Source organism: Candoia aspera, chromosome 8 (assembly GCF_035149785.1).
Source record: "Candoia aspera isolate rCanAsp1 chromosome 8, rCanAsp1.hap2, whole genome shotgun sequence".
In the NCBI taxonomy this organism is placed as follows: domain Eukaryota; kingdom Metazoa; phylum Chordata; class Lepidosauria; order Squamata; family Boidae; genus Candoia; species Candoia aspera.
The window spans coordinates 33,044,810-33,071,655 of NC_086160.1; the positions used below are offsets into that span (position 1 = coordinate 33,044,810).

Sequence of the window (26,846 nt, forward strand, 5' to 3'; positions counted from 1 at the left end):
TCTAATAATAGCAATCTATTAACACTGCTATTTAATGGTTTTAAATTTATTTGAGAGGTGGCATATAAAAGATATCACAAACATAGAGGCACTGTTCTCTGTAAAATAGAACTATTGTCCTCTAACTTTAATAAATGCAATTTATGGCAAATGTTGATCTTACAGATAAAATTCTATTACATTGTCAGTCAGGAAGCATAGCCAGATCAGCTAATTCTACTTCATTGTAAGATTATGTTAATAGAATCTTGCAAGTCTGAATGTACATTTCTCCCCCCATCCCCTTTACAGCCCAAGAAACTAGGAAGGGCCCCTTCTGAGCAGCTTGCCCCACTCACATTCCTGTGGTGGGCTAAGTTATTTTTTATCTGACCATTCCCTATGCTGCATCTCTTCTTCTTGTCTCCCAAGGTCATTCCCACATACAATTACAAGTATTTAGTGTATTTTTCAGTAAACTGGATACTGCACCTCCCATCTAGTACTGCTGAGGGTAAGTTGTTGAAATGAATTAAAAAAAAAAAAAGCTCTACTTTATGCTGGACAAACAAGGTTGAATAAGTAGTTTGCAGGTATAGTTTCCAGATTGGATATTGTTGGAAAGTTGACTATAGTACCCAAATTGTTTGCTGTGAGATGTCAGAGACTCTGACAGATTTCAGTTTTAGCTCTGTCTAAACCTAGAGGCAGCAGAGAGTAGATAGAAAGACTTAAATAATGTAAGTCAGCTGAGATTTTTTTTCTTTCTACCTTGATGGAACACCATCAAGGAGAATTAAGAGGGCCAGTGAGCCATTGGAAAACAGGAATATAAGACAATAAGAGAGTTGGCAATCATGGACTCTCACCTCTTGCCTCTAGTGGAATCATGCCAGTTTCCATGAAGATTAAAATGTTTGAAATGCACTATGGGGCACAGAAAAGTGCTCATAAAAACCTTGATTGAACAAAGTCTAAGGGCTTTGAATCATTGTAGGTACATACTTATGTACCATACAGCATTTGGGATATATTTTTACCTTTAAAATGTTTGTTGTTGGCACATGTCCGTCTATCCCATTTGATATGAAAAAAGCTGAGAATTGCTTTGGCATTATTTTTAGCTTTGGCTCTAATTTGTACCTGCCAAGCTCCGGAGGCTTTGAAAATTACCCCATGGTATTTAAAAGCTTAACTATTATTTCCAATTTGCCACTGAGGTTTGCGGCTCCTAGTGTCCTAACAGTCAGAAATCACGCTGAGACGAGGAGTAGGTCTCTAGTGTTTATTACTGCTACATTAAGCAGAATCCTAACAAACTGAAGAAGCGTGGGAAAAACCCAGACAGATAAACCCCAAAAGTTAAGGCGGGTCTGATCTGTGTCTCTTTGAATGGCTGCTTAATTCCTCAGTACTACGCATGTGTTTCCCCCCCTGGATAGAGGCCCCCTCCTGCTCGCCATCAGTACTCATGACACCTAGGCCTTCCCAAGAAAGCCATAATTTTAGTCTTAGAGTGACTAATTGAAGCCATTCCTCATTATAGAATCCCACTAAACCCCACAGACTTCTCCTGAAGCCCATCTGTATTAATGGCAGAATTGTTGCATCACAGGCATACTACTTTACTGCCAGATGCCTATCAGTTTAGGACGATGGGATTTCTTTTGTACTAAAGTACTTACCACTGAAATTCACATAGATATTAAGCAACAGGTGAGCTTCAATATATGCCTCAACAGATTAGAATGACTGCAGTAAAGAAGCCAGCTCTATTGCTTCTAACTTGGATTACTGTGTTTTCATACAGCATCATAATTAGGAAAAGCTAATCAATAGATCTAAGGAATAGCTTCCACCAGAGTTTGTCCCTTGGAATAGAATTAAAGGCCAATTTTAAATCAGCCAAGGCAACATAAAAGGGGTAGCCTTGCCCACATGTACTGTATATTCCTCTATTAAAAGATAGTACACTGATCCATGATAGATCTAGAACTGTGCTCCCTAAATCCTGTTTGCTCATCAGCTAGATGTTTCTCTTGGTCCAGTCAATCCACTAACTTATTATATAATAAGTAGGCTCATAGTTTACTAGGCACACTTATTCGGCCAACAGGATGATAACGTAAGGAATTTGTGCTGTTGTGATTCTTAAGGATGAGAATTATTATAAATTAGATTTAGTCACCTAAAGTGTTGGTGTGTTCATATGGGTGAAAAGGAAGGCCAAGATAGGGCCTACCAATCAGCATTTCTCTTCAATAACTCTGGTGGTATTGGGTCACAGCAGGGGGCTTTTCACTTTTTGGTTGATTAATTAGTTTAAGAAACTCCATGTGGGAAACCAGGGACTGATGCTATGCACGGTGTCATATTGGAATAAGATAAAAGATCTCAGAATTATGAGGTTGTGGCAATATAAAATTATATCTTTTAATTTAAATAATAATATAAATTTAAATAATTATTTAAATAATTATTTAAAACCTTGACATTATGATTAAGCCATTCATTATCTTATCAAGTAAAGCAAAGTCACTTTGATTCTACTGTAAATATGTCTGTCTCTTGTTGTACTATGAATACAAAAGATAATTGGATATTTATTTATCAAACTTTTCTTATATCTAGACATGCTATGAATGCTTGAAAGTGTCAGAAAACATTTCAGATTGGCTTTTTTTTGGGGCCCTGAAATTTGCTACAAATCCTATAATAATAAAAACTCCAGTATAAACTGAATCTTAGTTTCATGTTATGGATTGGATTGGATTGGATTGGATTGGACTGGACTGGATTGGACTGGATTGGAAGTTTTGAGGTTGTATGTATATTTATTTCTCTCTAGCACTATACAAAATTCTGCACCTGTGTCAGTACCCAAGACTTCAACCTTCATTCTAGTGACATGTTGCTGAATGCAGTGCTGTTTTATCATAAACCATTTGTCTGTAAACTGCACTCTGGACATGCCTCTGTTAAGACTATTGCTGTATTTCCCTGATAAGTCAGGGGTTCAGTATTGATTGTTGGGAGGCAGTCATACTTGTCTCATTGGTGGCTGAAATATAACTTTCTTTTGTTTAATCTGTCCTGAAACACAAGCTGTAGAGCATCACTGACCTATGCCTGCCTTGATGATGAAATAGCACAGGGAGATATTGTGCATTATTTGTATTATTTCAGAATGATTCTTAATTTAATTCAGATACATGGCTTACCAATAAATCCTGATAATATTGTTTAATAAACTATTGTATATAGACATTTAGCATAATTCATGCTCTACATTAAGCAGATTAAAAGCACATTTACTGTTACCCTTGTTTATTTGTTTATTTATAGCTTTATATATACCCCTTCCAAAAGCTATGAGTGGCTTATAAAAAATATAAAGGAGTAAGGAGGAATCCTTTCTTCCATGCAACCAATCTTTGCTGTTGGAGTTTTTTTTTTCTGATGCAACTTAACTAAGAGTTTATCCCTACTGTGTGGTTGCCCCATCACCAGAGCAGTCAAGGAACTGTTTCTGGAGGGCAGATATGAATGATGCCACTTTCTGTTAATCACTCACTCACTGTCAGGGTGATCTCAAGGCATGTTTTCTGCTCTACTTCCAAAGTAAACATTTCTATGTTATTTTATATCAAGTGCTCTTGCTCATTTCAGATAGTACATTTGAGTTTATTCCAAATGAAACCAGTTTATTGGATATTTTTCAGAAGAGAGAACACCCTGTCAGCTAAGTTACTGTTTACCATGCTCTTTAATATTTTTTTAAGATGCCTTTTACCATGAATGCCAATGGCACAGGTTTGAAATTCACATTTTTTTAAAAATTACTATTGTTCTGTTCCTGAGCTTCCTACTTTTCCATGTGTGTGTTTTGTTTTCAATGCTGTGGTGCACTATTTCATCATCTTTCTAGTCATCTGAGATAAAAGGGATCAGCTGGGATATTTGGTTGTTGGAAACGAAATCTTTCCATCTCACAACACTGGAAAAATATAGTAGAAAATGTCCCAGTTATTTGAGAGTGGTGATGCATAAAGATATGGGAAAGCTATATTCTTTAAAGTATAAATAATTTATTAGGAATATTATACAAAAGCTTAATTTATAGAAGTCATTAAAATATCTTGGCTGGGGAAAAAAGTTGCAATCAAAGTGTCTGTTTTACCACTTTTTTTTTTTAATTTCTTATTTCAAACCCTCCCTATGGATCTTTCTAAAGAAATTATCCAAAAATGGCAGAAAATACTGAATAGCTATATTTGGAGGTAAAGAGCATAGGTTAAAACTAAAATTATGTACAGCAACTCAGATAAGGAAGGAATAAATATTTTCAGTTTACAATGGTACTCCAATAAATACAGTTGAATAATCTGATAGTTATTACAATCTCAGAATATTTTCCAAATTGGGTTCAGATCAAATTGAATAGTTTGAATATATGTGAAGCTAGAGCTGTGGTGGAACAGTAAATTTGTGCAAAAAGTTAAAGCTTTTGGGAAAAAAGTTTCAGTGAAAAAGGGAAAATGACTAATGAAGATATTGTGCTAGATCCTAATTAGCTTTATTATTAGCTCTTGAGAAAGCAAATGAAAAATTGCTGCAAAAAGAATTGATAATGTTTTTGCCAGACAATTTATAATCTATAGTTGGAAGACAGGAAATAATCTTTTAATATTACTCTGGATTTAACTATGTTGGCATATAGCACTAATGAAGAAACTGAGGGAATAAAGAAAAAGAGTGGGTTGTGGGGTGAAGGTATATTAACTGTCTGATGACTTTGCTACACAAGGAGAAGGAGGTTTGGTATAGCTCCAGATTATTTCCTAACAGTTTGATTGTTTAATTGAATATGCTCAGGGTGGCACCAATTTATATACTTCTCCATAATATATGTTATGTCTATATTAGTTTTTTTTTAAAAATTGAGCACTGTATTATTCAGTTGTATTGTTTATTTGTATATTTAACATATTTGAAAATTGTTATATACAGTAAAACATTACTTCTTTGTTCTGTGCACTTAAATTTATTTTTTTTTAAAAAGACAATGAAGTTCTGATGACTTCAGGTGAAGTTCAAGGTCACTCTTTTCTCTAGTGCTGCCCAAAGTGCTTCAGGCTGCCCAAAGCCTTAACTGATCAGCTGCACAACAAGGAAGGTCCAAGCTTGGGAACTTCAGTTCTACCCAATCTCAGAGCATTGGACAGTGCTGCAGAAAGGTCCTTTCATTTCTCCCACAGCACACCCTGAAGAAGGTGTATTGATTTTTTGATGCCTTTGCCACACAAGGTTGTAAAGTTGCTTGAGTCTGTCAGCCTCTAATCAGCTGGCCATTGACTGTGATCAACAAGGTGTCAAAAGGAGCTTTTCCATATCACTAGATGCTCTCATACTCTGGCAGCTGCTGGGTGAAGACATGTGGCAGAAAGGGATCTCTTTCCAATAGGAGGAGGCCAGTAAGACAAAAGAACCTGTCCTCTTACTCTTCTGTATTTTCTCAACTGGTAGGTAGTTGGGAGAGACAACCAACATTTAAGAAGATGGTTTCTTTTTCTTGTTGAAAAAGCTCTGACAACAGTTTCAAACAGAGTTCACCAAAGTAGGAAACTTTGATGGACTTAGGAATTGCTTAACCTGGGAGAAATTGGTTAAACTGGGAGACTCCTGTTGGGCACTATGGGAGTTACAGGCTGATGGCATACAGCTCGCATTCTGGAATACTTCACAACTCATGACTCAGCCAGTTGTAGTGCAAGCTGTAGTTCAGGACAGCTGAGAGGATTTCCAAAGCAAAGAACCCCAGTTGAATAGATTTCTGAATGTCTTAAAGCTATTTGCTTTTTCCTGAAACTTCATTAAATGCTCTAATTCATTATGATGCAACACAATTATGGAGCATTTTCAACATCTTTGCCTGATCTGCCCAGATGCCATTCACACTTCTCTTTTACCATAGCTCTAAATTATCCAGATGATGAGGATTACACGTATCTAGTGTTTCTATAAACCAAAACTGAGTTATCCAGCCTATCTTACTTTCCTGCCCTATACAGTACAAGAATCACAAACTCAAATGAATATTTCATTTTTTCTCCCAGTCGGGGGGAAGGGGTGATAAAATTGTTGCTATCTGTGTCTTCAGAGTACTATTTTTCAATTATTTGTCTGAACAATATTATAGGATTTTTGGGGAGAAAGCTGGCCAACCATATGACAAGGGAGTACAAGGTAGCCTACCTTAATGTCAGAAGGCTGAAACCATTGAATTTTGAGAGAACCATACTGAAACACATTTTCTATTTATATCACGCAGAATGGTCTAACTTTTGACTGTCATTATTGCACCAGACAGGCAGGAATGCTGCAGGCAGCTTATTTAGGTCTTCTCTGCAAAATAACACTGATAAAACTGCCTATCTCCCTCTCATGGGAAGAGAGGGAAACACCCATTTCAGTAAAGGTTGAATCTGAAAACAAGTTGCATTGCCTTATCTCTTCTCCTCCTCTGTATTAGCCCACTTTTTATCAGACTTGTTGGAAAGAGGAGCTACAATATCTGACTAGAATCAGCATTGCTGTTTCTTTACCCTAGACAGTTCTTGTCTATTTTTCCAAAAAGAGTTTTAACCCCCTCCCAAAAAAAAGCTGTTTGGCCTTGTGCATGGAAAACAGCAGTTGCTCTCAAATTTAAATATGTCAGTACTGAAGCTCCTATAAATATGAAGGCAATGCATTTATATATGAAGCATATAGCAAATTTATAATACAGTAAAAGGAAGTTTAGTTTCCCACCCCTAAAATGCAGTAGTTGTCTTAGATTTGTGTGGACATTCTAGTGGGGATTACTGTCTTAAATTCAGGGCCTTCTTCTTTTGAGGAAAATGTAGTTTTTATGCACTATGACATTTTATAAGGGTAAATTTTATAATTAATTGAACACAGATGAAGTAGCTATGTGTACAAAGATACTTGTATATGCCAGTGTCTGCCCTTCAGTTTTCTAAAGATCTATTTCCTTGTGAAAGAAGCATCATTCCCAGATATAGGGATATGAAGTACTTTGAATCAAAAGCCAAAATGGTACTTCACAACAAAGCTGTCAACGTCTCTTTAATTCACATGCATATTTTCCTGGGATCCTACGGCTGCCATGGGACTGAAGAAAAGATGCAGATTTTCTGAGAGGCATCAGCAGGCATGGCAGCTTGCCCATGCCTACTCCAAAGCAGCTTTTCAACATCAAATCCAAAGTGCTACTTTTTTTGTCTCCTTTCACCACTCTCCATTACATTGCATCCTTCCTGATTGCGCATTTCTTGATTTCAAAAGACCCAATGGGAATTATCTCATGATGTCTTCCCTTGGGATTGAACTGAAGTTTTGGAAGCTGCATACTGCTAGAGAGAGAATTCTTCAGGGGAAGAGAGTTTGCTTCCATACAGTCCTTAGTCATCATATAAGTGAAGTAAGTGCAATAGCAGTGCACCCTATCACTGAAAATTTCACCGAATGTTTATTCTCTATTGAAAAAAATAATTTTGGAAAGTAATTCTCATCAAATTAAATAAGAATGTTCCCCCACCCCACCCCCATCCAGAAACAACATTTAGTAGAGCACAGACTTATGCATATTTTCCCACTGGACTTGTATTTTATCATTCACTTTTAAGCTTATTCTGTCTTTTTCTCTTTGGGAAAGGAGAAGTGGGTTTTTGGATTCCTGGGATTGCTTATCTATTAACAGATACTAATTTATCTTGGATGGTTTAGTATTACTATTTCTAGTAATACATTTACCATATCACTACTGGGGAATTACATTTTGAAATGTAACCTTCAGTAGTTCAAGCTCTCTGCCTCATAAAATTATCTTTTCCATATCGGGGGGAAGGGAAGCATTTAAAGAGAAAGAAATATTTGTTTGGCAGGTTCTTACATATTGCTAATACTATTGATAACTTTTTTTTAGGACAACACTTACAAAAAGTTAACTGTATACAGTTGAAGGGCTTCAACAGGATAAAAAGTGTCAACAAAATTTCTGTCATCAGTGTTACTGTTATTCAGTTTTGAATATCTACTAGCTAAAGTTGTTCCTTGAAGAACTAAAAGTTATAGTTCCTATACATTAATTCATTTAAAAAATATATTTATTTATTTTTATAAGAATTTTATTACATTTCAGGACAAAGATAAAAGCTACGAAAAAACAAAAAACTACAAAAAAGAAAAACTAAAAAGATGTGAACAAACAAGAGAATTTTTTTTTTATCAAAGTTACAGAAAGATGTGACTTCTGACTTTTAACAGCAAGGACATACAAAAAACTATCAATCTCTTACTCTTTAATATAAACCAAAACCACATTATCTCTATAAATCATTCCACTTTGGCACATTATAAAAATTATTAAGTACAGTTACTCCCTTCCCTTATATTGAAATAAAGAAAAAAAAAATCATATGAACCTCCTAAACAACTTCCCTCCACAAAAAAGTTAGCACTTATTTAATTATTCCCTCCCTACCACTATTCTATACGTTTCTGTCTACTATAATAAAAATCAAACTAAAAAGCACATAAATTGTTTGCCATTATACTTAATAGTACAACAGTTTTAATAATCTTAATAAACCCCAAACCAAAGCATTTTACTCTAATAATCTTAATCCAAATCCTTAAAGACAACATCACCCAAACCCTAAAACCAATCCAGATACAGTAAATATTCTTAAACCCTTATCCCACTTCAAAATAAACCAGAGCATTTACATATTCCCACAATGTGCACAAAGCTTTTTTCTTAGGAAAACCAAACAGCCCAACTGCCCCGCTCAAAAATTCCAACCTCTCTTCAGAAAACCTCCCATACATAATGACCCCTTCTTTTTCATGGCCTTCCACCACAAAATCATTTTCACTTGTTGCTTGCAGATCTCTCTGTCCCTTAAATTTCTCCAATTCCACTATCCAATCTTCACCAAGCATCTCGATAGAAATCTTGATCTCACTCTTAGCAGAAACATTTCTATCACTGTTGAATTCTTCAGTTTCATCCACTACATCCCCAAACAGATGACTCATTTCAGACCTCATATTTTCCACAATGTCCTGAATGTCTTGCATAAAAGATTGATAGGTGTCCTAACAGCCAGGAAACACACTGAGACAAGGAACTGGTCTCTAATATTTATTGCTAGTACTTAACAGGAATCCTAACAAACTGAAGAAGCATGGGAAAACCCAGACATATAAACCCCAAAGGTTAAGGTGGTCCCGATCTGTGTCTCTTTGAATGGCTGACCAATTCCTCAGTGCTATGCATGCGCTTGACAGTCTGGATGGGAGCCCCCTGCTCGCCATCCTTACTCATGACAATAGGAGTCAGAAAGAATCTGTTTAAAATCTTTGTGAAAGTAAGAAGAAATCTGCTTAAGGTCTTCCATGTCCCACGAAGTAGATTATGGGACCCCCAGGAGCTTAACCAGTAAAAGCCAAAGATTTGAAAAAGTTCAGAAATGTCTTTACACAAAGTGAGAGTGAGATAAGCAGACAGTTCCCAAGAGAAAGTAGAAGCAGAAACCTGAAAGTTCAAATCAGCCAATTCAACGTGTAGGAAAATGCTAATATCTCCAAATGTAGTACGAAAATAATAACAGGAAGAGAATTGTTTACTCCCAATCCTCCTTAATATTTGGAAGGAGAATGAAGTCCAAACCTTAAAAAAAAATTAAAAAGTAATCCCCAAAATAACTTAAGTATGAAGAGAGCCAGTTTCTCCTCACTGTAGAAAGCCTCTCTTAGGGTATGCATCCTCTCTCCTCTCTCTCTCTCTCCCTCTCTCTCTCTCTCTCTCTCTCTATATATATATATATATATATATATATATATATATATATATAATAAAATAAATTTGGTGATTTAGAAATGGGGTGTCCAGTCTTAATGTCCCTTTAAGGCTGCAGCGCGGCTTGGAAAATGATGACATCCCCACCTCCCTGCTAGTTCTTACCAATCGAACGTGAAACACTGTTTGTGATCTTCTGGCTACAAGCAGCCATCCAGAGGGCAGATGGGGTGATTCCAGGTGTTTTCCTTTATCCAGAGAACACTCTAGGGCTTCAAGAAAACCTTCCTGAGCCTGAAAAAAATTGCCCCATTGTCAGCTCCGCGCACTAAGCCTGTGGGCACAGCTGTTCAGTCTGCCATGTCCCCACTGGAAGTCCAATATTTATTTATTCATTTTGACTTCAATGCCATCCAACTCCAGGCAGTTCCCAATTTAAAAGCGACACTCATACAACAAAATTAGTAAAATACTATAAGGGAAATAAATAAAATGGCAAATCCAGACTACATCATTGACATATAATAGATAGATAGATGATAGATGATAGATAGATAGATAGATAGATAGATAGATAGATAGATAGATAGATAGATAGATAGAGGGGATTCCATCCCCCTACCCCAAAGCCTGGGAGAATAGCCAGGACCTTAAGTCCTTCCAGAACACCAATAGAATGGGAGCCATCCGGATCTAAGGGGGTACCTCATTCCTGAAGGCAGGTGCTATGATAGAGAAGACATGCTTCCTGGGTCCCAAAAGATGACACTGTTTGGTCAAGGGGATACCGAGAACCCCTCTCTCTTGGCCTTTACCAGCCAGGCAGAAACCTCAGGAGACAAACCTCAAATTACTGGGTCCTATGCCATGTAGGGCTTTATAAGTAATAAACAGCACCTTGAATCTCACCTGGAACTGTACTGGTAACCAGTGCAGCTCACAAAACAGCAGTGCCATGTGGGAAGGCCAGGGAAGGCCCTCCAGTGCTTATGCTGCTAAAGTCTGGACCAGTTGAAGCTTCCAAGAAGGAAGCTTCAAGGAAAACTCCATGTACAACACATTGCAATAGTTGAGCCATTAGGTGACAAAAGCATGAGTAACTAGAGGGCTACCTGATCCAGGAAGGGGCACAATATATCTCATATAAGCCATGTATTTCACCTTGTATTTTTATTTTCTCTTGTTCTTAAGGAAACATTTACATTTTTATCAGGCCTCTCAAACTGCTTAACTGAAAAAAAAATCTTATTTTTGGTTTTGCTTTCATTTTCAACCCAGCATGGAATAAGAATTAAATTCATGTATCAATTTCTAAGAGATCTTATTTTGTATATTTTCTTCTTCTTTACCACACATCCTTTGCCCACAGATACTACGGATAAACAGTAGTTACACTTTTGAAACTCCTATGCTTGCTTAGTATTGTATTAATACCCATTTTTGTTATTAAAGACTTCTGTGGAGCAATCCACTTTTAGAAATGGATTTCTCCCAGACAATAAATACATAAATAAATAAATGGGAGAAAATGTCATGTCATGCTCCTTCAGTTGCCAGACCAGATAATATTCAGTACTCATGATCATGGATTAAAAGGGGAAAAAAAACTGTGTGTGAGGAAAGGGAAGGGAGCATGAGAGCTGAAATTTAATTTATTATTTTGCTATCTTAAAAGTGTTTGGGTCATCTGGCACTAGCAGGTGGTTGATGCATAGTGTTATATAGCTATTGTCTTCTGCTCAGCACTTTATCTACATTCAGAGCCCAGTGTAGATGTTGCTTCTCTGTATAGCTCTGTATTAGTATGCAGGTTCTTCTATTTTATCCCTACATGCATATAGTTAACACTATTAATAAATGGATACACAGAATCAAAGTCCTTTACCAAGAATGAGAAAGCAAAGCTCAAATGCATTTCACGTGCTTTTTGTGAAATCTGTAAAAAAAAAAACTATAAAGATTCCAAGCTAGTTGTATTATTATAGTGTAGCTCACATTTTAAGAGACAAACAAGATCAAGGATTGGCATGCAGACGATATTTTCAGAACTATTTCTGTTCTGTGAGCTTTGTTCCAAGGGTTGAGTTGTTCTGAATTGCCATTTTAAAATTACATTTTAAAATAGGTTAATATCACTTTCTTTCTAAATAACATAAATCATGTCTGGGTTCCACTGATGGCAGTCTGTTTTTTGTTCTGCATATGTTTAAAGGTGTTAAATTTCAGTTGAACAAAATGGGAACTGAAAGCAAAAGGGAGCTATAAAAGGGAGAAAAGAACATATATAGTAACACTATAGCTTGATTACAATATGAAAAATGATACTAAAAGCACAGAATAAAAGATAAGAGCTATCCCATCCCAATACTCTATGGGTTGTTGATGTTTATTTATTTATTTATTTTATTTATATTTCAAATTTCCATCACCGCCCATCTCCCCCGAAAAGGGGACTCTGGGCAGTTTACAATCAAAATTAAAACACATAAATTACAACATAAATACTCTATAAAAATAAAATAAATATAGAGTAAAAAATATAAAATCCAGCAGCGTAGATCTTGTTTGTTGGGGAGAGATCTATAATAGACACCCCCAAGATGAACTACTGTCCCTCCCACCCCAAGCAAGGCAGCAGAACCAGGTTTTTAGGTTCTTCCGGAAGTCCGGGAGTGAATGGGCCTGTCTCAGCTCTGGGGGCAGAATGTTCCAGAGGGCGGGTGCCACTGCAGAGAAGGCCCACCTCCTGGACCCCGCCAGGTGGAATTCCTTTACCAGCGGGGTTCATAGCATGCCCTCTCTGCATGAATGGGTGGGGCGGGTCGATGTTATGGAGATGAGGCAGTCCCTTAGGTAACCTGGCCCCATGCCATGTAGGGCTTTAAAGGTGATAACCAACACCTTGGATTGGACCTGGAAGCAAACTGGTACCCAGTGCAGTTCGCACAGCAATGGTGTCACATGTGCCGATCTTGGGACACCAATAACTGCTCGTGTGTCTGCATTCTGGACCAGTTGAAGCTTCTGGATACTCTTCAAGGGTAGCCCTATATAGAGCGCATTGCAATAGTCTATGTGGGAGATGACCAGGGCATGAGTGACTGTTCGGAGGACCTCTTGATCCAGGAAAGGGCGTAACTGGTGCACAACACAAAGTTGCTCAAAGGCCCTTCTGGCCATAACTGCCACCAGCTCATCAAGCAGGAGTTGTGAGTCCAGGAAGATCCCCAGATTATGCACCGGGTCTGAATGGGGCATTGCAACCCCATCCAGAACTAAAGACGATAACTTCCCAGATACAGAGGAATCATCAACCCACAGCCACTCCGTCTTACCAGGGTTCAGTTGAAGCCTGTTGTTCCCCATCCAGACTCCCACAGCCCCCAGGCACTGAGAGAGGGCAGTCATCGCATCACTTACCTCACCCAGGATGGAGATATATAACTGAGTATCATCGGCATATTGATGATACCTCATCCCATGGTGATGGATGATCTCGCCCAGCAGTTTCATGTAGATGTTGAATAGGAGAGGAGAACAAACCGAGCCCTGTGGCACCCCGCAATGGAGGGGTCGAGGGGCAGATCTCTCCTCTCCTATCACCACCGACTGGGACCGGCCCTGGAGGAAGGAGGTGAACCAGCGCAAAACTACACCACCCACCCCCAACTCCCTGAGCTGACCCAAAAGGATACCATGGTCGATGGTATCGAAAGCTGCTGAGAGGTCAAGAAGAGCCAGGATGGAGGTACTCCCTCCATCCCACTCTTGCCAGAGATCATCCATAAGTGTGACCAATGCAGTCTCTGTCCCATATCCTGGCCTGAAACCTGACTGAAAGGGGTCCAGATAATCCATTTCCTCCAGAATCCTCTGGAGCTGCAATGCAACCACTTTCTCAACCACCTTTCCCAAGAAGGGAAGGTGGGAGACTGGGTGAAAATTGCCCAGTATAGTAGGGTCCAGGGATGGCTTCTTGAGGAGGGGGTGTACCAGTGCCTCGTTAAAGGCAGCTGGAAACTTCCCCTCCCTCAAGGATGTATTTACCATTGCCTAGACCCAACCACAAGTCACCTCACCGGCTGATTTTACCAGCCAGGAGGGGCAAGGGGCAAGATGGCATGTGGTTGCATTTGCAGTCCAGAGGATCCTGTCCACTTCCTCAGGCCCAACAGGATCAAACTGTTCCCAGATAACAGGGTAAGTACGTCCCCTCGGCATCTCCCCAGACTGCCTCATGCTTAGAGTCCAGCTTAGAACGAATCTGAGCAATTTTATCCTGCAGATGCTCACAAAACGCCTTCACACGGCCCTGTAAATGGATCACCAAATCCCCTTTACCCAAGAGGTATCAGGTAATCCTAAACAGGGCCGCTGGGCGGCATTGTGTGTATGCAATAAGCATGGAGAAATATTGGCATTTTGCCGCTCTTACCACCACAAGGTAGGCCTTAATGGTGGCTCTAGCTTGTGTTCAGTCAGATTCGCTCCTTGTCTTTCTCCAGCAGCACTCTAGATGTCTCTTAATCCTCTTCAGAACCTGCAGCTCCTCCGTAAACCATGGGGAGTGCCGGGTTGGATGAGGCAAGAGAGGTTGCACAGGCACAATCCTGTCCAAGGCCCCCGCTGCCTCCCTATTCCAGGCCGTGGCTAGGCCTCCACTGGACCATGCAGTAGATCCTCGGGTATAACCCCCAGCTCCTTCTGAAAACCCATTGGGTCCATCAGTTGCCAGGGGCAGGCCAGTCGAATGTGTCCTGCCTGCCTGCTGAGTGGGGCAGCACCAGAGAATCTCAAGGCTGCCAGGGCGTGATCTGACCATGACAATGGGGACAGATCCAACTCTCCCCTCAGATCACATTGCCACTGTTCTGACAAGAAAACCAAGTCTGTGGTGAGGCCACTGTCTTGAGTCGGGTCCCAAATAATCTGGGACAGGCCCATGGCCGCCATGGTGGCCATGAACTTCCGAGCCACCTCTGAGGCATGCCCCAGGGATGGCAGATTGAAGTCCCCAGAACCATAAGCCTGGGATACTCCACCGACAGCCCCAAGACAGCTTCCAGGAGCTCAGGCAGGAGGTTGCCATGCAGCAGGGAGGCTGGTACAGCAGCAACACTCCCAACTGTTCTTGGGCACCCAACTTGAAGAACAGGGTCTCACAACCAGCCACTTGTGAAGCAGCACCCCTGAAGGCCACTAGAGACTCTCGGATCACAACTGCTACCCCTCCTCCCCTGCCTCGGCATCTCAGCTGGTGCCACACCTGAAACCCAGCTGGGCACATTTCTGAAAGGGCTACCCCCGCTTCTGGGCCCAGCCAGGTCTCAGTGATACATGCCAGATCAGCCCCCTCCTCTGTGAATAAATCACATATGAGGAGGGCCTTGTTGTTAACTGACCTGGTGTTAAGCAGCAGCAGTCACAAGCCAGGGCCCTCAAGGATCCACTGACCAGGGCCTGGGTTTGAACATGGAGGGCTGGAACACACCACCAGTAACAGACACCGGGGGCATCTTCCCTGAAGATGGCCTGCCCTCCAGTTCCTGCCATAGCATCCCTGGCCCATCACCACCTCGAAAGAGTGACCCACCCTACAGCCCCCAGAGTTTCCAAGCCCAGTTGCCTCCATTCCCAGACCTCCAGAATCCCTAGATTGAAACAAGGGTCCCCTCCCCCATGCACCCAACCTCTCACACACAACCAGCCTCAAGTGATGGCAGGCCCTCCCAGTGCACCAGCTCTCGGTCTCGGCACTATTTGGACCTAGCCACCACCCATACACTTATACACACACTCACTGCACCCCCCCAACCTCTCTCACTGATCATGGGGGCACCCAACCCACTCCTACTTCCCCTATCTCTCACTTAGGGGGAATACTCTTACATAAATAAAAAGGGCTCCCCACCCATCTCTCACCCAATGGGGAGCACCCCACTCACACTGAGGGGATCCTAAAACCCTCTGCCACCTCCCAGTAATTGAGAAGCAACCAGTCCACTATGATGTTCACTAAGATATCCATCACACTGGCACATCCCACTCCTCAAGACTGGGACCCACCGCTGGGATCAGCTAGGTTCCAGCAGGCAGCAGCACCATCTCAGTGAGGTTCCAGCAGACAGATTCACCGCAGGAGGGAGGGGTTGCAGGTTCTACCCCAGCCACTGAGTTCTACCCCAGCCATTGAGTCCACCAAGCCTGCCAGAGGTCCGCCAGTTCTTCCCCAGCCACCAATCCACCAGGCCTGCCAGAGGTCCGCTAGGCTCCACCACTCCACCTCAACTTATTGCACCTCCGCCTGCCATGCTTCTCCCACTGGGCCTCCACTTCACTAGGCCTCGCTGCACTCCATCACACTCTACAGGGCCTTGCGGCAGGGCCTATCCCACTTCGCTGTCTCGTGGATGGCCCACCGACGTTTCTGAGGCCACCAGGTTCCACCAGGGCCAGTTGAGGGGCAATAGAGGATCGCCAGCTCACCCAACCCTCAGGCGGTCCGCCGGGGCCCACCACACTCCACCGCGCCCCGTTGCTTCGCTGCTCTGCGCTCCGCTGGTTGTTGTTGTTGTTGTTGTTGTTGTTGTTGTTATTTCAGGTCGTTATGGTCTTTCCATTAAGAGTTTGAATCTTGCTGTAGATTATATGCAGAGGATTGTTTCTATATCATTTGAGGAGGTGATTGCTTTTAAATAACATTCTAAATAGGCAAACTAAATGGATTCAGGCTTAATGTGGTCTTAATTCTTTCTAGTCAGTCCTATCTGGATAATGTTTGCTGGTTGAGACACAGAGGGGTATTTTGTGGTTGCAAGTGAATAACTGAGCCAGCTAAATGGGAAGGTTCAAAACATACAATTTTTAATCTAAAAATACAACCATTATATATTCTATATAATATGTTCCTGTTTTAGTATTTTAATAATTGAAATGTGATATACAGAAAGTTTGTTATAATACCTTTTGTTCTCATCTTGTTTTTTGGCAAAATACTTATTCCATTTTCCCTTTATTTATTTGTTCAGTGAATTGTGTTAATCACTGGGGGGTGCAAGGGACGGAAACAATCCTGAAATGATCATGCTATTTTTCCTCCAACCTTTAGGAATTCTGAGGGCATTTTCAGTTTTCTGTGCATGTGTATTTCTCCCAGATCTTATATAGTTGTCTTATTTTTTTTAAATAGTCTTTATTAAATTATTTACACAAATAATACAGACATACAATAACCAATCAACAATAAACATAAGATGCAAAAACAAGAAAAAAGGAAAAAGGAAAGGAGAAAGAAGAAAAAGAGGTTTAAAAGAAAATAAATTGATTTCCATTTCCCTAAGTAGTACAATTTTATACCTTAACTAAATAATTTCTTTTCACAGTTCACTAATTTGGTTTCAATAATTCTACAGTTCTTTTAAGATTATATGAATCAAATACATAATATTTACATCTTGTATTATATACATATATTTTACACATTCACGTTAATTTTTTGGGTTGATTCTACATAGTTGAAAAAGGGGGTCCAGTCATTTTGAAAATCTTCCACATTTTTATCATTTAACTGGTCCATAAGTTTTGCCATCTGTGCCAGATCCAGGGATTTAAATGTCCATTCTTCCATTGAGGGGGTTAGTTCTTCCTTCCACTTTGATGCATACTTAATTCTAGCTGCAGTGATCAAATATTGTAAAAGTTTTCCATGTTCATGTTCCAAATCCTTGTCCATGATGCCCAATAAATAGAGTTCCGGTGTTCTATTAATTTCTTTAGTCAACATTTTACAAATTATATTGTGTATAGATGACCAAATTTTTTTCGCCTTCTTACAAGTCCACCACATATGATAAAATGTTCCTGTTTCTTTTTTACACTTCCAGCAGACGTTTGAAGTATTCTGAAACATTTTGGATATTTTGTCCAGAGTAATGTGTGACATATACATCATTTTGTAGAAATTTTCTTTTAAGTTATAATTTAAAGTAAATTTCAGCCCTTTGGTCCACATTCTTTCCCAAACATCATAGTCAATGTGATGTCCAAGATTTCTCTCCCATTTAATCATACATTGTTTAATTTGTACATTTGCCATTCTTATTTGTAATAACATTTTATATATTTTGGAAATCATGTGGTCATTGTTGGCATAAACTAAGTTATCCCACCAGGTTAGATCTTTTGTGAATTTGTAACTTTGGGCATCAATTTTAAATTGTTCCTTTAATTGAAAGTACAAAAACCTTTGGCATGGATGTCCTTCATTTTCCAATTCATCTCTTCTTTTCATTTTACATATAGCCCCTTCAAATTTTATTAGATCCAAATATCTTAGCCACTTGCAAATTCCTGTTTTTTCTCTCCTACTATACACTTCTTGCGGAGAGATCCATAATGGTAGAGTGGGTGTTAAGGTAGATTTATATTTTTCTCAAATTCTAAGAAGCGACTTTCTAATACAATGATTGTTAAATACTTTATTTACTTTCAATTTGTTATACCATAGGAATCCATGCCAACCAAATTTCAGGTTGTGGCCTTCTAGATTTAATAATCTATAATTTTGTAAAGTATTCCACTCTTTTACCCATAGTAATCCACATGCTTCATAATATAATTTAAAATCTGGAAGACCCCAGCCTCCTCGTTCTTTGACTAAAGAAATGCATTAATTTAAGTCTAATTCTTGGTCTTTTCCTTTGCCAAATGAACTTTGAAAGGTTTTTTTGCCATGATTTAAAAGTTTTGTCAGTTAATAATATTGGAATATTTTGAAATAAAATAACATCCTTGGCAAAATATTCATTTTGATTACAGAAATTCACCCCATAAGTGATAAATTTAGTTTTTCCCACTTCCCTAAGTCTTGTTGAATTTCCTTCCATATTTTTGCATAGTTGTTTTGGTATAGATCATTAGTTTTTGCTGTAATCTCTATCCCTAAATATCTGACTTTTTTAAAACTAGAGAATTCTGATTTATTTTCTAATATATTCTGAATATTTTGTGGTGTATTTAAGTTTATCATTTTCATGTTTTGTTTATTTATTTTGAAGCCAGCTAATTCTCCATATTCTTGTAGTGTTTTTAATAAGTAATCAAGAGATGTTAGCGGATTTTGTAGGGTGATAACTAAATCATCTGTGAACGGTCTTAATTTATATATTTCTTGTTTTGCCTTTATTCCCTCAATCTGATTTTCCTTTCTAATATTTTCTGTTAAGACTTCCAAAACCAATATGAATAGTAAGGGGGAGAGCGGACAGCCCTGCCTGGTACCTTTTTCTATTATGCATTCTTGTGTTGTATCTTCGTTTATCACAATTTTGGCTTTTTGGAATGTATAGATTGCTTTGACTGCCTTTATCGTGATCAATTATTTCTTGTAATATAGTTTTTAATCTTTTGGTTAGAATTAAATATTTTGTAGTCATTATTCAGTAGCAAAATAGGCCTATAATTTCTACATAATGTCGGATCCTGTTTCTCTTTCAGGATTAATATAATATTCACCTCAGACCAAGATTTAGGTATTGGATTTCCTGATACAATCATATTCAATAAATCTTTGAATGGTAATAGTATTTGATCTTGGAAATGTTTATAGTATCCTGCAGAGAAACCTTCTGGTCCTGGGGCTTTACCTGTTTTCAGTTTTCTAATAGCATCTATAATTTCCTGTGTTGTAATGGGGTTGTTAATTGTTGCTTTTTGATCTTTAGTTAGTTTCTTTGTTTTAGCAAATAGTTTTCAATTTTGTCAATTGATATTTCTTGTTTCTTATATAAATTTGTAAAAAAGTTATGAAATGCCTTCTTAATTTTTTCATTGTCAACTAATTCTTCCCCATTTTCTCAAATTTTGGTAATGGTATTTTTTTCCTTATCTTTTCTTAATTTATATGCCAAGCATTTAGCCGCTTTATTAGCATGTTCGAAGTTTCCTTTCAATTTCATCTGTTGTATTTTTAATTGTTGTTGCGAAATTGTTATTTGGCGATTTATTTCCTCATCAGATGGCTTTGATTGAAGCTCTTTTTCTTTTAACTTAATTTGATCTAAGATCAAACTTCAGTGAAGATGACTTCATCCTACAGTTATTGATTTGGGCTAACAAAACCAATACAAATTGGATAGATATTAATCAATAAAAATGTATATTGTTAGCAAACTGTGCTGCAAAATTTCATCTTACTCCTTTTCCAGATACAATTTTAGATTTTCTTTTCTTTGATTCAAAGCAATGAACATATGGATGCTTCTTTTAACATGACCATTTATTGCATTAAGTGCAACGTTTGCAACCTATATGTCACTGAAATAAAAGTCCGTGTGTGTGTGTGTGTGTGTGTTTACACACCTCCCATTGCAAAACAATTGATACGGTATCTTGAGTTTAAAAGGACAAATCTTTTCTATAGTTTGTACAATAACCTATTGGAGCCACTTGCTATTATTAAGTATAGTATTTATAAACAATAATACTGAAGGGGGTTTCTATTTATTTGCTATGATACATAATTAAGGTTCATATTCTATACGCAAATATAATGCAACAGTAAAGGGAAGTGAATTTTATGCTCTGTGCTGCTACAATGTTTAAGTAAATTGTCTTTTTTCTCTGAAATATTTTTACATTATTTATTATTTTGTACATTTTAAAATCCATTATTCAGTTTTAGCAGCAGCAACAACAAAATTTTCCCTCATTCTGTCTCTCTGCCAGTTGCAGTGAAATGTTTATTTGATGTTTTCTTCTGGAAACACATTAGACAAATGTGCTATCTCTTTAATTCTACTAATTATGAAGTTGTCTCTTAATTTGGGTAAAAAGTACCTGTTAAAGATCTCTGCACATTCATAGATAGATGTGCTTCATCCAATTGAAAGATTAATGTTTTCTTGAGACTAATTTGTTATTTAAGCAATAATGAAGTCGCTCAAAACTCTTCGTGATTCCTTTAGGCCACTTGTCACAAAACATTTACGGCAGAACATTCCCCCTTAAGAGTTTTTCAAATATGAATGTCTTTGTTATGTAAACACCAATCTTAAACAATCTTGTTCTACACAATTAATGGAAAAATGGCCCTGTATGTATTTAGAATGGGCCAATTCACATACCATTCTTTGAATTCCTGCCTGTTTACTATAGCATAGTACATCTCCTACTCATGCATTTTTAGGTTTTGTTCCATGTTACAGAGGCTTTAGGAGTAAGATTAAGATGAAACAGAGATTCTCATACAATGTTCTGCATTTAGTTGCAATGCAGGGATGTGAAGGACCACCTATTAGCTTTCACCATGACTACAGGACAAAAAAGCTAAAGTGATGGCTAAATAAACCTATGGAAAGGAATGGCTATTCTTCTGCAAAAATACCATGAAGTAGTTATATATTCAATTTCAAAACAAAGTATTTATTCTTATTCCCAAAGGAGAGAGTAACTGTGGCTATGAGCTTCTCTAGGGCCACACCCCTCTGCAGGGAGGCAATACTTATTAGATTGATCTGACCCCAATGAATGATGGATCCCTTTGGGTTCCAGAGGAAGTTGGGGGTTATAACTGAAGATCTGTTGCATAGTCCTGTTGAGGCCATGGTCACCACCTGGAATAGGAGGGTGACTGAGGCTTTAGACAGGGTTGCACCCATGCAACCTCTCCCAACCTGTGGACCTCATTGTGCTCCATGGTATACGGAGGAACTGAGAGGGATAAAATGGATCAAGAGATGTCTAGAGCATCACTGGCAGAAGATGAAGAACAAATCTGACCAGACATAGATGAAAGTTGCTATTAAAGCCTACTTTGTGGCAATTCTTTTGGTGAAGAAGCAATACTTTTCTGCACAAATTGCATCTGCAGATAATCGCCCGGTGGCTCATTTTAAGGTGACCCGTCTCTTTCTGGGTAAGGAAGATTCAGGGGTGTACCTGCAGGGACACACTGAGGAATTTGTGGATTTTCTGACATATAAAATCACTCAGATTCATTCCCAGTTGGATGCCAACATGGATAATGGTCCAGTGGAGATGCCTGGTGTAGGTTCTTGCCGGGTTATCTCTGAACACTTTGACCTTGTTGCTCCTGAGGAAGTGGACAGGATCCTAGGGACTGTGAGCAAAGCCACCTGTGTGTTGGATCTGTATCCCTCCTGGCTAGTAAAAGCCTCCCAGGAGGTGACATGTCGGTGGGCACTGGCAGTGACTAATGCATCTCTAGAGGAGGAGGTAGTGCCCCAGCCTTTTAAAGATGCTGTAGTTCACCCCCTCCTTAAGAAGCTATCACTGGATCCCAGCCTGATGGGCAGTTTTCATCCTGTCTCCAACCTCCCCTTTTTGGAGAAGGTTGTTGAGAAGGTGGTCACGCTGCAGCTGCAGAGGATCCGAATGAAATGGATTATCTGGACCCCTTTCAGTCAGGATTCAGGCCTGGATGTGGGATGGAAATGGCATTGGTGGTGGTTTTTGATGATATCTGGTGGGAGCAGCATGGGGGGTGTGAGACCATCCTTAATTTACTTGACCTCTTGGCGGTTTTTGATACCATCGACTATGGTATTCTTCTGGAGTGGCTTTGGGGGTTGGGGGCATTGTGTTGTCCTAGTTTACCTCCTTCCTCTGGGGACATTTCCAGTCGGTAATGATCAGGGGCAAGAGGTTCCACCCTTAGCCTCTGCTTTGCTGGGTGCTGCAGGGGTTGGTGCTTTCTCCGCTCCTGTTTAACATCTACATGAAGCTGCTGGGTGAGATCATCCCTCACCATGGGTGAGATATCATCAGTATGCTGATGATACTCAGTTGTACATCTCTGCCTATGGTGAGTTAAGCAATGCTGCAACCGCCCTCTCCCAGTGCCTGGAGGCTGTTGAGGTCTGGATGGGGAGCAACAGGTTGAAGTTGAACCCTGGCAAGATGGAATGGCTGTGGGTTTGGGGCTCTTTGGTTTCCAGAAAATTACCATCTTTGGTCTTGGATGGTTGCATTGCCCCAGAGAGATCCGGTACATAACCAGGAGGTTCTCCTGGACTCACGACTCCTGCTCAAAGAGCAGGTGGCAGTCTTGGCCAGGAAGGCCTTTGCACAATGGTATGTTGTGTGCCAGCTACACCCATTCCTGGACCAACAGGCCCTTCTCACAGTCATCCATGCCCTAGTCACCTCCCGTTTGGACTATTGTAATGTGCTCTACATAGAGCTGGCCTTGAAAAGTATGTGGAAGCTTCAGTTGGTTCAAAATGCAGCAGCCTGCATAGTCTTGCATAAGCCTAGACTTGCACATGTGTCACCTCTTTTGTGGAAGCTTCTGGGTCCAATTCAAGGTTCTGGTTATCACCTTTGAAGCCCTACATGGCTTGGGGCCAGGTTACTTGCAGGACCGCCTTTCCCCAGTTACATCCACCCAGCCCACCAGAGTGGAGAGGCAGGGTATGTTGCAGGTCCCTTCAGTTAAGGAAGTACATCTAGTGGGCCAAGGAAAGGGCCTTCTCCCTAGTGGCTCCCTCCCTTTGGAACATCATTCCCCCAGATAAAAGATTTGCCCCCTCCTTGCTCCATTTCTGGAAGGCCCTGAAGATGTGGTTTTGTCAGCAGGCCTGGGGACCCCAGGTTGCTTCGGAGCCAATAAAGTGACTGATATGAATGTGTTTGCTGCTGCCAAGGGGTGTCTATTGTGTTTTTTATAGTTTTTAATTCTGTAAGCTGCCCAGAGTCACTGTGTGTCAGTTGGGTGGCCTTTGTTTAATAATAAAAAAATAAGACCAAAAATAAGAATAATTAATAAACCAGGGTATACAAGATAAAAGGAGCCTGAAGCAAATGGTTACTTTTTATTTGCAAAATTTAGAATGTACATTCTGTTGGTTTACATGGTTTCAGAATGCTTCTCTCAATTTCCCACTCCATTAAAGAAGATAATGTAAAATATTAAGAATGATAGCTATTGGGGGAATCAAGTCTGAATGTTTTTTTTTTTCCTTAAATGATGAATAGTCCTGCTTTTGTGTTCTCTTTCTTATTATACAGTAATATTGGGAAGCGGAAATTAAATAAAAATCAAAGTTTGAATTTATTGGAATGTAGTAGTTTGATCCTTAAAAATAAGGATAAAATGTGATTGATAAATGTGTTTTGTATGATAGATTCCCTTGAAAACATTATATGTGAGTTTTGGGGTGGTCTGTGAAGGGATTGTGCATATGTACTATTGAAATTATGCTGAGTTTTTAAAGTTCAGACTGAAACATAGAAACAAGTAGACAAGATATTCCAGAAAACACAGTAAAGGTGTGATGATAAAGTTACAGTTATGAATTAATATGTGCATGTAAGCTTAATTTCAGTGTTATATCTCTGTAAGACAAAAAAGCTTATAACATTTTATGGTATTATGCCAGGCCCTATGTTTTGCATTTTGGTCAAGTATGCTGAATATTTTCCAACTATCTTATTCAACTCCCAAAAACAAATGGTTCTGGGGGGAAAAATCAAAGAGAATACTCTTTGGTGAAATTAAATAGGTTGGGTAAGGAATTCTACTCATTACTTAAATTATAAAATAGCTACCAATGGAAAGAATTTTCACTGTATCATGATTTCTTTGGTAATCTCCACCCTTGGTTTAACAAGACATCTTGTGATAAAATGAAGGAAAAAAATTCCTCATGACCCAGTTTACAAGTGGGGACCACACAATCTGCTTTAGCCAAGTTTATTTGAACAGTGCTGGAGACAGACCACAAGGTTCTGCCCACTGAACGAAGGTATATAACCCTTTATATAGTTGTATAATAAATGCTGACCAATAATGATGTCAAACCATAACATTGGTTAGATTTTCTGCTTATAGTGAGATAAGCAGAATAATCAAAGTGGAGATTGGCACTAGTCAGTTTTGTAGTTAGTGACTTCCTAGTTCCTGTTTAAAAATACAAGTGCTGCTTTAAAATAACTCGTGAGCCAGCATCTGCAAATGCCTAAGCAAGTTATTAAGGAGGCTTACTTGAGTTCAGGGGTCTTGGTAGTTTGGAGGTTTTGGTTCAGGTATTTGTTTTACTCCTTCAAACATTAACAAAATAAAAGCATTAAATTATAGAAGTAAGTGCAACATCATGCTGAGAGTTTAGAGTTCAACATTGTGGACTGCAGCCAATTTGCTATCTATTGGTCTGCTTTATCATGGAAATGAGTGGGTCTAATATTAATGTTGGAAGGTGTACTAAGGTCATAGGAGCACAATTCTCTAGGACTTTACCTCTCTGCAGATCATTCTCTATCTTAATTTTTTTCTGTTCTCCTTAAGCTCACCTTGCATCCTGGAAGTAAGCTGGGTATACAAATTCTGGACTGCAAAAAAACATCCAGCTATTAGTGGGCAATTACATGCTAATTTTTTTTATATTACTTTGCTGCCATTTAGTCATTTTTACAACCAAGATGTGGTTGCCCTAGAATAAACCAGTGCCTGAAATTGTAGATGGAAAAAAATAAGGTTGGGTAGAGCTCCATAGTAGATTTTTTTTTCCCCATCTATTTTCCATATAGGTGCTGTAGAAATTTCAGCAAGCCACTCTTGTACCATATGAATTAATCCAAAATATTCCTCCTACAAAATGAAAAAAAGGAAATATACACATAGTACAAATGTGTGATACAAAAGGACAATATTTTAATATACTTATAGCAGAATATAATGTTCTTTTCTGGAAATTTTCTTTTTAAAAGGCTCTCTCTTACTAGTCATTCAGTCAAACTTGAAATGACATGATGAACTTTAACTTGAAACAGTTATCATACCTGCTTTTATTTGGAATTTATTTTGCCTTTGGTACAAATTAAAACCTCCAAATTCTTTAGGACACTCGACATACGAATCAGCATTAAATGTAACGTATCCTTTACAGAAGTAATACAACTGAGCCTGCCAGAAGATCAGAAAGTAAGCATTACAGCTGCAATAGTTGGACAAAGTGCAGTTCTAAGTTGTGCCATCCAGGGGACCCTGAGACCTCCAATCATCTGGAAGCGGAACAATGTCGCTCTGAAGAGTTTAGATTTAGAAGACATCAATGTAAGTGATTAAGGGCAACCGAGCTACTATAATAATTATAGTAATTATTATAGTAATTGTAATTATTGAATTATAATAATGTTTTGCCATACAAACTAGAGCAATCACATATGTTAAATCAACATGTGGTCCTGAATCTTGTTCCACTTTGCGCTTGAATAAAATGACCACTACTAGAACTGTATGGTACTTTACATATGTAAAATGTAAATTCTAGTTCATTGGTAGTATGGATATTTGTATTTCTGTTGTAAGCAAATGGGAGAAGATGAAGGATTTTGAATAAAGAAAAAACTAAATTCACTTCATAGCATTAAGTAGCAAACTTGGGAATAGATTAAGCAGTATTTTTAAAACATTTTCTATGTGACTCTTGTCTTTCTACTATATGGATCCCCATTTTTCAAAGGTGGGGGTAGGGAAATCCTGTTATGAGGAAAACATGCTTTAAACTTAACTAAAGAGTTCCTCTCCTTTCATGAACCATAGCATTGCCAATAGAAAAGTATTCTTCACATGTGAAATGTGTTAAGAAATCACAGAATTTAACAAGATGATGAACCCATATTTCTTGTTTGCTAACAGGCTGTGGCTGTTATTCTCAGCAGACAGAAAAAAGTAACTGTTGTTCCTCAGTCTTAATTCACATTACTTTATCCCAGAGGTTTAGGATCAAGTCACAACATACCTACCATCAACCTTTCAGTCATAGTACCTTCATAGCTAAGGAAAATCTCACTCTTTCACATTTGCTCTAAAACGCTTACAATCTTATATATACAGCATATTTAAAAATCGAAGTTATATGCAGATATTGTTAAAATTAGAGCATTCTACTCATATCACACCTTTGCCAATTATGTTGGATCTGGAGTTCTGCACTGTCATGATGCAGCCCTTGTTTTCATCATGAGCTTAGGTCTTTTTGTC

The 26,846-nt window shown here is 38.9% G+C and overlaps 1 protein-coding gene across 1 annotated transcript in view; it reads left to right on the forward strand.

Annotated features, from left to right (window-relative positions):
• The window catches only part of FSTL5 (follistatin like 5), a 392,971-nt gene that overhangs the window by 259,843 nt on the left and 106,282 nt on the right, over window positions 1-26,846 (forward strand). The window contains exon 7 of the mRNA XM_063310578.1: window positions 25,750-25,916. Within this exon, the coding sequence (XP_063166648.1) occupies window positions 25,750-25,916 (167 nt within the window). The remainder of the gene's footprint in view (window positions 1-25,749; window positions 25,917-26,846) is intronic.